Below are 16,395 nucleotides of genomic sequence, written 5' to 3'. Positions count from 1 at the left end.
ACATGGGAGTCCAGTGACATAGCCATTACACTAACTGCTGGTCTTAAAAATTTTGCATCTTTTAATCGATGTATTCATACTTGAACAAGTCATTCTCATTTAACTGCTGATCTTTTGTAAAACTATCACTAGTTGGGACCAGCAGGTGCTGTGTTGGTTAAGGCACTGGATTCCCACGTAGCCCACCACAGTTGGAGTCCCAGACATGGTGGCTTGAAATTCACACTAGGTGTATGTGCATGTGTGCCCAAAATCCCAGGAGGAGAATGGATTGTAGCTTGGCCATACTCCCTAGGGATTGATTTTTCATTTTCCTTCTCTCTCTCCCCTTTCCTCCTCTAAGCACACATGCCCTATGGCAAAAATCTAAAAACAAACAAAAAATTATCACTAGTCACAGTGGGTTTCTATAAATCTGAAAATTGATTTAATATAGCACATGAAGCAGAGAAAATTTGAAAATAATTTTGTTTTGCTTTTACATATTATGGCTGCATAAACCTACCTGAGCCCTGACTGAGAATAAAGGTTTTATGATTAAAAACATACACAGTGGGTGGGGGGACTTGCCAATCTGAGCTATAAAAATTTCACCACTGGGGCCAATACGTTACATAGTGGTTAAGGAACTGGATTCCCACATGGCTGACAGCAGTTTGAGTTCTGGACTTGGTGGCTTGAAACTCATGCCAGGCACCTGAATGTGCATACCCAGAATCCCAGCAGGAGAGTAGAGGAGAAGGGATTGAAGTGTGGCCATTTCCCCTGGGGAGTGATTTCTGGCTTTCTCTCTGTCTCTCCTGTGAGTGCCCACACCCTATAGCAAAAATCTCTCTCCAAAAAAAAGTCACTGCTGGGGCTGGCAGGTGGCGTGGTGATTAAAGGCGCTGGACTCCCAGCGTCTTTCGAGTCCAAAGACCTGGCGGCTTGCTTTCTCACTTTCTCTCTCCCTCTCACCTTGTCCCTCTCTGGTCAAATTAAAATAAGAAAGAAAGGAAAGGAAGAAAGGAAGAAAGGAGAAAGAAAGAAAGAAGAAAGAAAGAAAAAGAAAGAAAGAAAGAAAGAAAGAAAGAAAGAAAGAAAGAAAGAAAGAAAGAAAGAAAGAAAGAAAAAGAAAGAAGAAAGAGAAAGAAAAAGAAAGTTAAAATAAAAAATAATCCTTTAAAAACATGTCACTGCTAATATCTCATGAAAGTCAAAGAGACTTTCTTTTTCTTGGAGAGGTTTTTGCTATAGGGCACATGTGCTCACCCAGAAGACAGAGAGAGACAGAGAGACAGAAAGTGAGAACTCACCCTCCAGGGGTGGATGGCCATGGCACAATCCCTTCTCCATTCTCCTCTCGGGATCTTGGGCATGCACACACACGCGCCCAGCAAGAGTTTAAGCCACAGGGTCTGGGACTCAAACTGCAGTCGACTACATGGGAGTTCAGCAACATAGCCATTACACCAACTCCTGGTCCCAAAAGTCAGAGACTTTCATATGGAAACAGTATTATAAATATTTGAATTTGAAGCTAACTTCATACCATTTAATATCTGATTGTCCCATTCAAACTGGAGAGTGAAATGGGGAAGTGGGACAACCTATGGTCCATGCATCTCTCAAGTATAGCTGTGAACTTCTCTCCAATTTCCACAGGGTGTGACACTGTTTTTAAATGGAAACTTTCACAGGGACCTGGAGCTGCCACAGCTCCCACTTGTCCTCCCCCTTCTGTGCTAAGAGCTACTGCTTCATTGACAGGAAACCCAGGTGCATTAACAGAACATAAGTTCTATTAGGATCTAGAACTTCTATGTGTTGCAAACAATAACTCCCATGCCTAGAATAGAGCTTGGCAAATAAAATAGAATCAGTAAGAAGGTGTGGAGTGAATTAATGAATGAAAACAAACTCCACATGATAGTCATGCAACCTTCCTCTAAAGGGTGAAACTAACCACTAGACAGTTGGCAGGTCCCACTAGAGCTGTAAAGCAAACTCAGAACCAACTCTGTTCTGAATCCAGGGGATCATGGTGGGATTATAAATCACAGGACTGGGGGTGAGCCTACAGCCACTTTCCAGGGAATACAGCCCTTCCCCTAGATGACAGCTACCTGGGTACATACGCTGTTAGGTGAAGGCACTGCATTTCATGGGGTGCACTTGTGTGGGATTATAATATCATCCTTCCCATGGTAAGCAGTTTCCCCTTCCTTCTAGGAGCCCCAGGTCTGTCTCCTAATTCAGGTCTGCACATGGGCTGCAGCTCTCCACCAAAGTGGCTCGAGCAGGGCCATATGCACCTGAGCTGAAGGTCTTTTGGGTAACAAATAAAAATAATATTAATAAACTTGGGTCTTAATGGATTGGTTAACAATTTTATTCCTAGAAAGCAAGTGATATATTAAACACAGTGGAATATCATTGTTGGGGCCAGCAGGTGGCATGGTGTTTAAGGTGTTGGACTCCCATAAAGTCAATCACAGTTCGAGTCCTGGACCTGGCAGCTTGCTTTCTCACTTTCCCTTTCTCGCTCTCTCTCTCTGGTCAAATTAAAATAATAATACTAACTAATAAAATAATATATTATTTTATTTTTAAAAAAGAAGTATCACTGTGTGTCAGATTGCTCATTCATAGAATTTAAAAACATTTCATCTTCCCCTGTTATGTGCCAGGCACTCTTCTAAAGTACCCAGTAATGTATTAATGAAATAATAGACCAAAAAAATCCTCTCCTTGTAGATTTTACATTCTAGCATGGAAAAGAGGGACACAGATGAATAATAAACACAACTAGCCAACTGTGCATGTGACAGAATATAAAAAAATAAGAATAGGGAACTTAGAAGAGACTCAAAATTAAAAGCAAATTGTAACTTTCAATCGTGGCCATTAGCATGCAAGCCTTACTTCCTCTTGAGTTAAATGCTTTCTTTTGATGTTTATTTCAGGGCCTCTGCCACCATGGAATCCACCTTTGCCCATGGAAAACAAAGAATTCAAATTTAATTGCAGTGTCATTTCCAAGAATCCTTTCCTATAGTAACTAGCTTTAGCACGCTTTTTATGGAAAAGACACTTCCCTACAGTGGGTTGATGGTCCCAAATGAACTATCTAATATCGTAATTGGATTTACCAATGAATTTTATGCCAAATATTGTTTCGGTTTACTAATAGAAGTTTTTACATTAAACCAGGTCCTTTAATGCCTATAGAGGAAAACATAAACACAGACCAACAAATTGTTGTTATTACATGTGCAGTGGAGACATAGAAACTGCTCTCCAGATACAGCATGACTGAGTACTCTCCACTACATCCACATTGACGATGTCATATTTTTGGGGTACATATCCATCAGGAAGTTTCAGAGAATCCAAGGTGAAGAAGATAGTATCATCTATCACCCCATTTCTTCCATTTAAGCTGAAAATGCAGACCTGCAATGATCAATGGTGGAAATGGTTATTAAAAGCATAATGCCCTCTAGCAGGCCCTACACCTTCTCTCTTGGGTTCTCATCTACAGGTCACTCCATCCACAGCACTGATTCCCAACGGGGCTGGCACACTGGCAACAACCAGGGGTGCTTAGTACCTGTACCCATAATTTCACCTCAGAACTATAAAATCAGAATCCCTGGAAATGGAGCCAGGTCTCCATGAGAAATCTTGCTCTAGATATTACCCACAATGGCCATTACCCTCTGCAGTTCGCGTTGACAGAACAGTTCAGTGAGGAAAAAAAACAGTAGCAGTTAAGTATAAGGGGGTCTTCAAAATGTTTACAGGAAATGTGTATTATGAAAAAAACTATACATGGATTTTAAGTTTTTGCACAAAAAATAAACTTGCACTTAAATTCCAATGTCCATGAACTTTTATTTTAGAGAGATTTTTGCTATAGGGTGCATGCACTCACTGGAGAGACCGAAAGTGAAAAATCACCCCCCACTTCCCTGAGAGGGGATGGCCAAACCACAATTCCTTCTCCTCCATTCTTCTCTAGGGATTTTGGGCATGGAAGCACCTGTGCTCAGTGTGTTTTAAGCCACCAGGTCTGGACTCAAACAGTGGTCAACTATATGGGAGTCCAGCGATGGAACTATTATGCCATCTGCTGGTCCCTCCATGAACTTCTTGAAGTCATTTTGTATGCTATCAAGTTTTCCACATTTCACATTCCAAACTCATTCTTTCATTTGTACCTTTTTAAAGTTGTTTTGTTTGTTTGTTTGTTTGTTTGTTTTTGCTAGAGGATGCATGTGCTTGCCAGGGAGAGAGAGAAAGAGAAGGAAAGTGATAAATCAACCCCCCAGAAGGATGGCCAGGCTACAATCCCTTCTCCTCCATTCTCTCAGGATTATGAGCACACACACACACATGTGCCTGACATGTTTTTCAAGTCACTGGGAGTGAGACTGGAACTGTTCTGTTAGCCATTTAGGATCCAGTGTCTTAACCACCACACCACCTCCTGGCCCATTTGTACAATTTATTTTTTAAGGGAAGTTTTTGCTATAGGGCATGTGCACTTGCCAGAGAGACAGAGAGTGACAGAGAGACAGAAAGTGAGAAATGAGCCCCTAGTGGGGATGGCCACGTGGCTATCCCTTCTCCTCCATTCTCCTCTCAAGTTCTGGGCATGCATGCAGATGCACCCAGAGTGACTCTTAAGCCACTGAATCTGGGACTTGAACCACAGCTGACTACATGGAAGTCCAGCAATGTAACCATTATGCCATTTGCTGGTCCCCCCCCCCTAAACACACACACACAGTTTGTACCTTTTGTTCAAACTGAATTTCCTTCTCCTTTTCAGGCTCCACTCCACAGATCATACATAGCTTTTGCTGCTAATCTCTAATCTTATAAGCCATTCCATTCATTTGTTCCCAAGAATATTCTTTCCCACAAGTTGCTTTGCTTTATGTTGTTTTCAGCATATCCTAATAACATTCTAATACCAAATAAATTATATAACTTAGAACTTAACTATATCTTAATTATACACATGTTACATACATTGTTTTCTAGCTATTTCTTCTTGGAAATCCTTCCATTTCAATGAGAAAGTAGCTTCCTCTTTATAAAGAACATATTTTCTCATACTTTCTAGATTTTTCAGAACACCCACTAGATTTCTGGGCATGCAAATTACTGCTAAAGGGAGATTTGGAAGAAAACAGTGCCAAGTACAACATGGAAAAAAAAATTACCTCCTCCATATGACTACAGTTCACAGGCTTCACTGAGTGTGCCCTGATGTTGGAGGTGCCTGGTGGGATGGAGTACTCAACTTCTATCCAGTCACCCTTATAAGGCATATAACCTAAAACAGCCATCAAGAAATTTGAGTGTTATTATATCTTAAGTCATGTTAATTTTTACAAAGTGTGTGGCTATGGTAGTATACCCTAAATGAACTTCTATTAGATCTGTACCTTGTAAACTTTTCTGTCAGAAGGGACGTTTATAATCCTTTAGACATTGATTCTCCTTTACTGATTTAACAAAGTCATATGGGGAAAAGAATGAACTATGCATCACAGCTGATCTTTCTGGGTGAAGCAAAGGATTTATTAAACAACTGGTCACATTCATGCCTTAGGATAGGCAGTCAAGTACATAGGTAAGAGCACAAGTTTGAACCTAAATACTGGCTACCTGCATTCAAATCCGGACACTGCCATGTACTCAGTCTGTAACCTTAGTCAAGGTACTTAACCTCTCCATGCCTTAGTTTCTTCACCTACAAAGTAGTTCTCAATAATAGTTCTCATGACATAGAGGCGCTTTGACAATTAACCAATGTTTATAAAACATAGAATTGGGACCAGCAGTTGTTGTAATGGCTATGTTGCTGGACTCCCATGTAGTCGACCATGGTTCGAGTCCTGGACCCAGTGGCTTAAACTCATGCCGGGTGTGTGTGCGTGCATGCCCAAGATCCCAAGAGGAGAATGGAGGAGAAGGGATTGCGGCGTGACCATCCCCCCTGGGGGGTGATTTCTCACTTTCTGTCTCTCTGTCTCTCTGTCTTTCTGGCGAGTGCACGCGCCCTATAGCAAAAACCTCTCCAAAAGAAAAAAAAAAAGTAAAACTCACAGAATTATTCCTTATGCATAGTAATCACCGAATAAATGTTGATTACTATTCATGGCAGCAGTAACGCTAGAAAATGAGACATTGAATCTCCCAGAAACTGGAGTCTTTACACGCCCCCACACTTGGTACCCTGTTTCTCTAGGCCCACTGCCTCAGTGCACTCTAGCATGCCCCCTTGCCACCACAGGTGGTGAAGGTTTTTCCCTATTGAAGCTATTCAATAAATCTGGAAAAGGTGACTGCTTTTTCAAATGTGCAGACACTGCTGCAACTCTAAAGGATCACAAACAATCAGGAAAACATGACACCACAAAAGGAATACACAAAAAGTATCAGTAACCTCTTCAAAAGATTTGGAATTCTGTTAATTACCAAACAACTCAAAACTGATTGTTCTAGTGAAGCTCAATAAGCTACAAGAATACACAGATAAATGACTCAATGAAACTCTTTCGCACTGCTGGTGGGAATGTAAATTGATCCAGCCACTGTGGAGAACAATTTGGAGAGTCCTCAAAAATCTACAAATAGAACTACCATATGATCCAGCAATCCCACTCCTCGCTATCCTCAGTATCTACCCAAAGGACAGAAGAATTATTCACTGGAAAAGTGCTTGCACATCGATGTTGCAGCACTATTCACAATTGCTAAGACATAGAACCAACCCAAATGCCCCCATACGGTCTAATGGATTGAAAAACTGTGGCACATACACTCTATGGAATACTATTCAACCATAAAAACCAACAAAACCCTGGCTTTTGACAGAAAGTGGAAGAATATGGAAGATTTACTGCTGAGTGAAGCAAGCCAGGCTATGAAGGAGAGACATTGTATGTCCCCACTTAATCTATACCAAGTGTCGGTACTCTACGACCAAAACTGATTGACTAAAAAATATACAAACACAAGATATGGGTGTAAATGCCAGATATAGTGTGTGTGGAGGAGTGGGGCCTAGGGAAGGTCATTTGGGGGAGGGATACAGAGGAAGACCATTGACGGGATGGGGAATTATGGTGTTATCTATTGAAAATATGTTGATCAACTGGACTGGGGAGAAATGTTCACTTTGTAAGCTAAACAATATGATTGAATGTATATAAAAATAAATAATAAAAAAATGCAAAAAAGAGAACAATGAAAGAACAAAATGAGTTCAACAAAGAGAAAGAAAATATAAATAACAAAAAGAAAATGTTGAAGAAGTAACAGAATTAAACATGCAATGAGAGCTTCAACAGCAGATTCAATCATACAGCAGAAAGAAACTTGAACACAAATTATTTTGCATTATCTGGTCAGAAGGTAAAGAAAAAAATAATAAAAAATATAGAAAGCCTATGGGATATAAAATACACAATCAAGAGGGCTAACTTTCACATTACAGGAATTTCAGAAGGGAATAATGTCTGAAATTTTCCCAAATCTGGGGGAAGCTATACATACTCAGGTATATGAAGTTCAAAGACCTCCAATCAGATCCAACCCAAGAAGACTTCACCGAGACACATTAAAATAATACAGTTGGGACCAGCAGTTGGCATAATGGCTATGTTGCTGGACTCCCATGTAGTCGACCACAGTTTGAGTCCTGGATCCAGTGGCTAAAACTCATGACGAGTGCATGTGCGTGCGTGCCTAAGATCCCGAGAGGAGGATTGAGGAAAGGGGTTGCAGCATGGCCATTCTCCTGGGGAGTGATTTCTCACTTTCTGTTTCTCTGTCTCTCTCTGTCTTTCTGGTGAGTGCACATGCCCTATAGCAAAAAAAAAAAAAATGTTATCTGGCTAGCCTGTAGCCTGAGGGATAAGGTGGCTAGATCCCATGTGGTTGACCACACAGGTCAAGTCCCAGACCAAGCAGTTTGAAAAACCATGCTGTGTGCATATGTGTCCATGCTGAAAACTCTGAAAGGAGGGACAGATGGAGGAGAAGGGATTGCAGCATGATTATTCCTTATAGAGACTGCTTTCTCTCTTTCCATTTCTCTTGCCCTTTCCATCTCTCTCTGGCAAGAGTATGTGCCCTCTGGCAAATTAAAAAAGAAGGTTATTTAATAATTTCTTCCATGAGTGAGAGAAACAGAGGGAGAGGCAGAGGAACAACACCCCAACAGAGTCTTGATATTGAGATCTAATTCCGACTTCAGTCAGCCCTGGATCATTGGCACTCACATGCCTGGCATACCGAGGGAGGTCTTCAGGCACAAAACTGGAACTTTCCCATGTGAGTCAGCATCACAGAGTATTACATTTTAATGCTGCACCACCATCTGGCACTCTACTCTCCTCTTTTATACTCAAGTTATGTAACAGTTGCATTAGATTCAAATAACAAAACGAAGTGTAGTTTGGAGTATAAATTAAATCTTAAAACATAACTGTTAATTATAAATAGAATTCAACAATAAACACACATGTACACACACATAAATAGAAAGGTTACCTTCAAACCTAATTCTGTAGCATATGAAGCATAAAAATAGTATCCCTAGCAACCCTGCAGAACTATTTTTGAGCTTATTAAAAATTAAATACTTAAATGAATAAAAATTACCCAAACATTACTGACTCAATTCAACAAATGAACACATAAAAATCAATAGCATGGGGGCCAGTAGGTTGCATGGTGGTTAAGGCACTGGACTCACATGGCTGAATATAGTTTGAGTCCTGGGCTTGGTAACTTGCTTTCTCACTTTCTCTCTCTTCCTCTCTTTCTCTGGTAAGCACGTATGCCTTATAGCAAATTAAATAATACTAAATAATAATAATAAATAAATAACATTAAATAAATAATTCTTTAATAATAATAGTATGAGTTTTTAGAAATATTACCTATTTGCACCTATGTTGCACATTACTTCGTTTTTTTAGAGAGAGATTTTTTGCTATAGGGCACGTGAGCCAGAGAGGGACAGAGAGACAGATAGTGAGAAGTCACCCTCCCAGGGGAATGGCCATGCTGCAATCCTTTCTTCCCCATTCTCCTCTCGGGATTTTAAGCACACATGCACATGTGCCCAGTGTGAGTTTTAACCTGCCAGGTCCAAGACTCATACCATGGTCAGCTATGTGGGAGTCCAGTGACGTAACCACTACGCCACCTGCTGATCGCACACATTACTTTCAGTTCCAAAGATCCACCAACTGAAGTCAAGTACACTGTAGAAAAAGTTATACAATAAAATTCTCTCAAACACTTAAATGATACATGTTTTTAAAAATGTAAATCATACCTTCAGAAACATTGTTGAGAGGGAAGTAAGTTTTTTTATTAATATAGACAATATTTTTTTTAATAGAGGAAATACAACCAACTAAAACTCTGATTCTAGGCTCTGACAGTTCAAGGCCATCACAATGACCAGTAGTAGTATCCACCTGAAAGACAAGGAAACAGTTCATTAAAATATTGTACAATTTTTTTAATAGGAATTTATATGCTTAGGTCATTTTTCAGGAAATATTTTAAACAGCTATCCTCAACACTAGAGAATATAGTTCACATGACAAATAAAGCACAGACATGGGATAATGGCAAAGATAATGCCCATGTTTCATATATTATTAAAATGCATCTGTGTTCAGCAGATGGTGTAATGGTTATGTCACTGGATTCCCAAGTAGGGGTCAAGTCCTGGACCCAGTAGTTTAAAACTCACACCAGGCATGTGTCTGTGTGTGTGCCCAGAATCCTTAGAGGAGAATGGAGAAGGGACTGTGTTGTGGCCATGCCCCCTAGGGGGTGATTTCTCTCTTTCTGTCTCTTTGCCTCTCAGGCAAGTGCATGTGTTCTATAGCAAAAATCTCTCTCAAAAAATGCATCTAAAATGTTAATTGCACATGAAAGTTTAATGCACTTATAGCATGACACGCAAAGATTAAAAAATATGGGGACCTGCAGTTAGCGTAATGGCTATGTCACTGGACTCCCACGTAGTCGACCGCGGTTCAAGTCCCGGACTCAGCGGCTTAAACACACGCCAGGCGCGTGTGCATGTGTGCCCAAGATCCCGAGAGGAGAACAGAGGAGAAGAGATTGTGGAATGGCCATCCCCCCTGGGGGGTGATTTCTCGCTTTCTGTCTCTCTGTCTTTCTGGCGAGCACACACACCCTATAGTAAAAACCTCTCCCAAAAAACATATATGGGGCAATGAGGCCAGCATGTGGTGTAACGGTTACGTCACTGGACTCTCATGTAGTCAACTGCGGTTTGAGTTCTGGACCCAACAGCTTAAAACTCATGTGGGGTGTGTGCATGGGTGCCCAAAATCCTAAGAGGAGAGTGGAGAAGAAAGGATTGAGGCATGACTCCCCCTGGGGGTGATTTTTCACTTTCTTCCTCTCTCTCTCTGGTGATTGCATCCACCCTATAGCAAAAAAGCTCTCTCTCAAAAGAAGAAAAAAAAAAAAGGGACAACCAGGTGATGCAGTCCATAGTATAGTGCTGGAAGCCACATGGCCAACTATGGGTTTGTGATCTCTGGATGGGCATAAAATCATGTTAGGCACATGCATAGGTGGCCAGATCCTGGGGAGCTGAAAGGCTGAGGAAAGAGGATGATGGTGTGACAAGACACTATAGAGGGTGCTTTCTCTCTCACTCTTTCTCTTTCTCTCTCTCACATGTGCTCGCTATCATCAACTATATGATGGTGGGCCAGCCCTGTTGCCTAGTAAAGGGAGCTGGATCCCACATGGCCAACCACATTGTTTGAATCCTGAAATCGGTGGCTTGAAAAATACTCTAGGCATGTGTATGAGTGCCCAGAATTCTGGCAGGATGAAGGGATGGAAGAGAAGGGATCATGGCATGCCACACCCCATTGGTGTGTGCTTTCTTCCTCTCTCTGTCACCCTCTGATGAGTGCACATGCCCTCTGGCATAATGTATGCATGTGTGTGTGTGTTTGTATGTATATGTGTGTGTGTGTGTGTGTATATAATTAGTTCTAAGAAAATTGTGATTAAAAATACAAAATAAGCTCAAAATTTATTTTGTATTTCTGGCTTCAGAAATTTCCTAAAGGAGGACAATTTTAGACTAGGAGAAAATAAGGGTATTACTTAAAGGAAGTCAGATTTGAAAAGGATTATGAAAAAAGAGAAAGATTTTATTTGCTAAATGGGGATGGGAGCATGAACAGAAAGATAGAAAAAAGAAAGAGAGAAAAAACAATAGTGAAACAGGCAGGAAAACCATAACATTCAAGATTCCAAGTTATGGGCATGAGATAGAAGTCGGAAAAGTAACCTCAAATGGAGGAGATGTCTAAAAATAAAGGGGGGGTCAGATTAGGGCCTTATTTATCTAGAGACATGTACAAATCTTTTTGCTTATTGAAAGTGTGACAGTCCTTCTTTGATTTTTTATTATAAAAGTGATACATGTTAATTATAGAAAAACAGATAAGTTCAAAGCAGAAAGCAATTCCCCACAATCCATTCTTAGCCATTGACTACATTTTGACATTAACTCTACTCCAGTGTTTTTCTCTGCACAAATATATATGCCTCCTTTTAAAAGAAAAATTTAACATTGAATATAATATTAAAAGCGGCTTAAACACACGCCAGGCGCGTGTGCATGTGTGCCCAAGATCCCGAGAGGAGAACAGAGGAGAAGAGATTGTGGAATGGCCATCCCCCCTGGGGGGTGATTTCTCGCTTTCTGTCTCTCTGTCTTTCTGGCGAGCACACACACCCTATAGTAAAAACCTCTCCCAAAAAACATATATGGGGCAATGAGGCCAGCATGTGGTGTAACGGTTACGTCACTGGACTCTCATGTAGTCAACTGCGGTTTGAGTTCTGGACCCAACAGCTTAAAACTCATGTGGGGTGTGTGCATGGGTGCCCAAAATCCTAAGAGGAGAGTGGAGAAGAAAGGATTGAGGCATGACTCCCCCTGGGGGTGATTTTTCACTTTCTTCCTCTCTCTCTCTGGTGATTGCATCCACCCTATAGCAAAAAAGCTCTCTCTCAAAAGAAGAAAAAAAAAAAAGGGACAACCAGGTGATGCAGTCCATAGTATAGTGCTGGAAGCCACATGGCCAACTATGGGTTTGTGATCTCTGGATGGGCATAAAATCATGTTAGGCACATGCATAGGTGGCCAGATCCTGGGGAGCTGAAAGGCTGAGGAAAGAGGATGATGGTGTGACAAGACACTATAGAGGGTGCTTTCTCTCTCACTCTTTCTCTTTCTCTCTCTCACATGTGCTCGCTATCATCAACTATATGATGGTGGGCCAGCCCTGTTGCCTAGTAAAGGGAGCTGGATCCCACATGGCCAACCACATTGTTTGAATCCTGAAATCGGTGGCTTGAAAAATACTCTAGGCATGTGTATGAGTGCCCAGAATTCTGGCAGGATGAAGGGATGGAAGAGAAGGGATCATGGCATGCCACACCCCATTGGTGTGTGCTTTCTTCCTCTCTCTGTCACCCTCTGATGAGTGCACATGCCCTCTGGCATAATGTATGCATGTGTGTGTGTGTTTGTATGTATATGTGTGTGTGTGTGTGTGTATATAATTAGTTCTAAGAAAATTGTGATTAAAAATACAAAATAAGCTCAAAATTTATTTTGTATTTCTGGCTTCAGAAATTTCCTAAAGGAGGACAATTTTAGACTAGGAGAAAATAAGGGTATTACTTAAAGGAAGTCAGATTTGAAAAGGATTATGAAAAAAGAGAAAGATTTTATTTGCTAAATGGGGATGGGAGCATGAACAGAAAGATAGAAAAAACAATAGTGAAACAGGCAGGAAAACCATAACATTCAAGATTCCAAGTTATGGGCATGAGATAGAAGTCGGAAAAGTAACCTCAAATGGAGGAGATGTCTAAAAATAAAGGGGGGGTCAGATTAGGGCCTTATTTATCTAGAGACATGTACAAATCTTTTTGCTTATTGAAAGTGTGACAGTCCTTCTTTGATTTTTTATTATAAAAGTGATACATGTTAATTATAGAAAAACAGATAAGTTCAAAGCAGAAAGCAATTACCCACAATCCATTCTTAGCCATTGACTACATTTTGACATTAACTCTACTCCAGTGTTTTTCTCTGCACAAATATATATGCCTCCTTTTAAAAGAAAAATTTAACATTGAATATAATATTAAACTAACATAGGGCCAACTCCATAGCACAGACATTAAAGGAGAAGGATCCTACGTGGCTGATTGCAGTTTGAATTCTGGCCCCAGAGGCTTGAACAACAAACCTACATGTGTAGGCTGGAGCTCAAAATACTGACAGGATAAAGAAATGGAGAAGAAGGGGTTGTGGCATGACCATGTCCCACTGGGATGTGCTTTCTCTCTTTCTCTGTCTGACAAGCACATGTGCCCTCCAGCAATAAAATAAAAAAGAAAACCATAATGACTAATTTTTTTTTAAAGAATAACAGATTATGGAGCCAGCAGATGGTATGCAGGTTAAGGCACTGGATTCCACATGGCCATCTGTGAAATTCGAGTCCTGAACCTGGTGGCTTGAAAATCACACTGGGCATATGTGTGCATCCTCAATTTTCTGAAAGAAGATTAGAGGAGAATGGACTGTGGTATGACTATCCCCCCTGGGGGGGTGACTTCTCATTTTCCCTCCCTTTCTCTCTCTCTTGTTCTGTCTCTCTGGCAAGTGCATGAGCCCTATAGCAAAAAAATTGAAAATGCATGAGCCCTACAGAAAAAAATTGAAAAAGAGAATGAGAGACATTACTGAAAGGGAAATATTGTATCTCAGAGAATGAGTGTACTATAATGTATTGCCTTAATTCCACATTGGACATTTAGCTTGTATCTTAATACATTGCCTGATTGAATTATTTCTAGTAGATTAAACCTTTCAGGAGTGAAATTTCTTGTTCAAAGGTTTCTGATGAAGCCAAATCATTGAACTGTAAATCGCTGTTTGTTTGTTTGTTTGGAGAGATTTTGCTATAGGGCATGCACGCTCACCAGAAAGACAGAGACACAGAAAGTGAGAGATCACCCCCCAGGGGAGATGGCCACGCCACAACCCCTTCTGCTTTCTCCTCTCAGGATCTTGAGCACGCACACACATGCATCTGTCGTGAGTTTAAGTCCCCGGGTCCAGGACTCGAACCATAGTCGACCACATGGGAGTCCGGTGACATAGCCATTACACCAACTGCTGGTCCCAATGTTTGTTTGTTTTTAAACAGCCCAATTCATTGCTGTTGGTTTCTCAACTGATGATTTTCCAATAGTCAATGCCAATCTCATGGTCATTTCCCCTTCATTCACGTTCCTTGAAGAAGGAAGCACCAGGCTCCAGTCTATCTATCCACCACCACTTCTGTCAGTATCCAAGTGGATGACTGACTTCTCTGTTCCCTGACTCATTATTAGTTCACAGCCATACTGCAGACTGAATCTTCCCCCAAGGTTCATGTCTAACCCCACACTTTTCCAATTCTGTTCCTTTTCCCTTGTAAATACCACCAACACAACAGGGACTGCAGATGTTCAAATGCTTGTGAGCATGTATTATATGATAAAGGAGGCAGTTCGATACAATAGAGGCAAAGTGTATTAACTAATTAATGCTAAAGGACAACCGGGTAGCCATCAGCTAAACAAAATATGGATCATGGCTCCTTCTCTCAGTCTACACACTTAAATCAATTCTAGGCTAACTGTTTAGATCAATAAATCAATAAATACCTTTAATAGGAAAAGCTAAGTGAATATTTGTGTAAATTATGAATTGGAAGAAAATAAATCTCTAAGATTTTTACTGAATGCAAAAGCCACAGACATAGACAAGATGAGCATATTTATAGTATATAAAAATTGAAAACCATAAAACAAAGTCAAAAGACAGCACTGTGGAAATAACTGCAAAAGCTTTTCTGAAGATGAATTTTATCCAGAAAAGAGATTGCTATATAAATAAATAGATGGATAGATGATAGATGGATAAGGGCCAAGACCTAAGAGGAAGTGAGGGTAGCTGATCAATCTGCTTACTATTACAGTCCCTCCCTATTGATCTTTTGTTTGCTTGTTTGTTTGGAGAGGTTTTTGCTATAGGGCGTGTGCACTCGCCAGAAAGACAGAGAGAGACAGAGAGGCAGAAAGCAAGAAATCACCCCCCGGGGGGATGGCCACGCCGCAATCCCTTCTCCTCCATTCTCCTCTCAGGATCTTGGGCATGCATGCACACATGCCCGGCGTGAGTTTAAGCCACCGGGTCCAGGACTCGAACTGCGGTCGGCTACATGGGAGTTCAGTGACATAGCCTTTACGCTAACTGCTGATCCCCTCCCTATTGATCTTCATGAACATTCTTTCTCAGGATAATTCCAGGTTTACAGTCTTCCTTAGGTTGATCACACATCCTGCTGGATGGACTACCGTCACTGCTGATAAATGCTCCAGACGGCTTCTGCTAAAGGAATTTCACCCAATCCTGCTCCTTTCTCCATCTCCAAAAGACATTCCTAGTAATTTTTATCCAATGTAAACTCTTTCAGAACGACTTATATATAGTAAACCGTTTACTAGTATAAAAGACTCTAGCTTGGAACTAGCAGGTGGCGTAGTGGTTAAGGCACTGAAATCCCACATGGCTCAACCGCGATTCGAGTCCTTGACCTGGCAGCTTGTTTTCTCATTCTCTCTCTCTCTCTCTTTCTCTTTCTCTCTCTCTCTCTCTCTCTCTCTAACTCTTTCTGGTGAGCACATATGCCCTGTAAGAAATTCAAAAAATAATAATGATAAATAAAAGTGGATAAATAATTCTCTTTTTTATTATTTTTATTTATTTATTTACATTCATTCACTGTACATCATTATAGCATACAAAATGAGATTTTTCCATTGAGAATACACTGTATATTGGCTCAATCAAGCACATCAACATATGTGTTATTGTCAACAAATCATTTTCCATTTCTTGTTTTCTGTATATTTTGCCTTTTTTCCCATCCTTTGTGCCCTATCTCACCCTCTGCCATCTCCCACCCTCCTCCCACATTGTGTCTGGTATATATTTGTGGCGAGCACTGCATACGGAAGCCATCTTGAGCTATCTGCCATCTTGGAAACCATTAAGCTTCACTAACTCACTGAGTAAACCGTTTCTCAGAAATCATGTGACCAACTGTTCTCCCCAGAAGTGGTTGGGTTTCTAGGCAACGGCAGAGATCCACCCACATCAATGATTGGTTCATGCTGTTCTATCTCATTTGCATTTCGGGCAGCCAATTGGTTCCCACCAGCTGTATATAACTCGCCATTTTTCCT

General features: G+C 40.8%; 1 protein-coding gene across 1 annotated transcript in view; it reads right to left on the bottom strand.

The window, feature by feature from the left end:
* Positions 1 to 2,617: 2,617 nt before the first annotated feature.
* The window catches only part of LOC102474180 (cancer/testis antigen 55-like), a 32,780-nt gene continuing 19,002 nt past the window's right edge, over positions 2,618 to 16,395 (bottom strand). The window contains exons 5-7 of the mRNA XM_014592497.2: positions 9,347 to 9,491; positions 5,214 to 5,326; positions 2,618 to 3,435 (exon numbers count right to left, since the gene is read on the bottom strand). Coding sequence (XP_014447983.2) covers positions 3,247 to 3,435; positions 5,214 to 5,326; positions 9,347 to 9,491 — 447 coding nt within the window. The 3' untranslated portion in view covers positions 2,618 to 3,246. The remainder of the gene's footprint in view (positions 3,436 to 5,213; positions 5,327 to 9,346; positions 9,492 to 16,395) is intronic.

This window comes from Tupaia chinensis, unplaced genomic scaffold (assembly GCF_000334495.1).
Source record: "Tupaia chinensis unplaced genomic scaffold, TupChi_1.0 Scaffold000706_1, whole genome shotgun sequence".
In the NCBI taxonomy this organism is placed as follows: Eukaryota; Metazoa; Chordata; class Mammalia; order Scandentia; family Tupaiidae; genus Tupaia; species Tupaia belangeri.
Note: the sequence above shows the minus strand (reverse complement) of the source record. Positions and strands in the feature narration are given on the sequence as shown.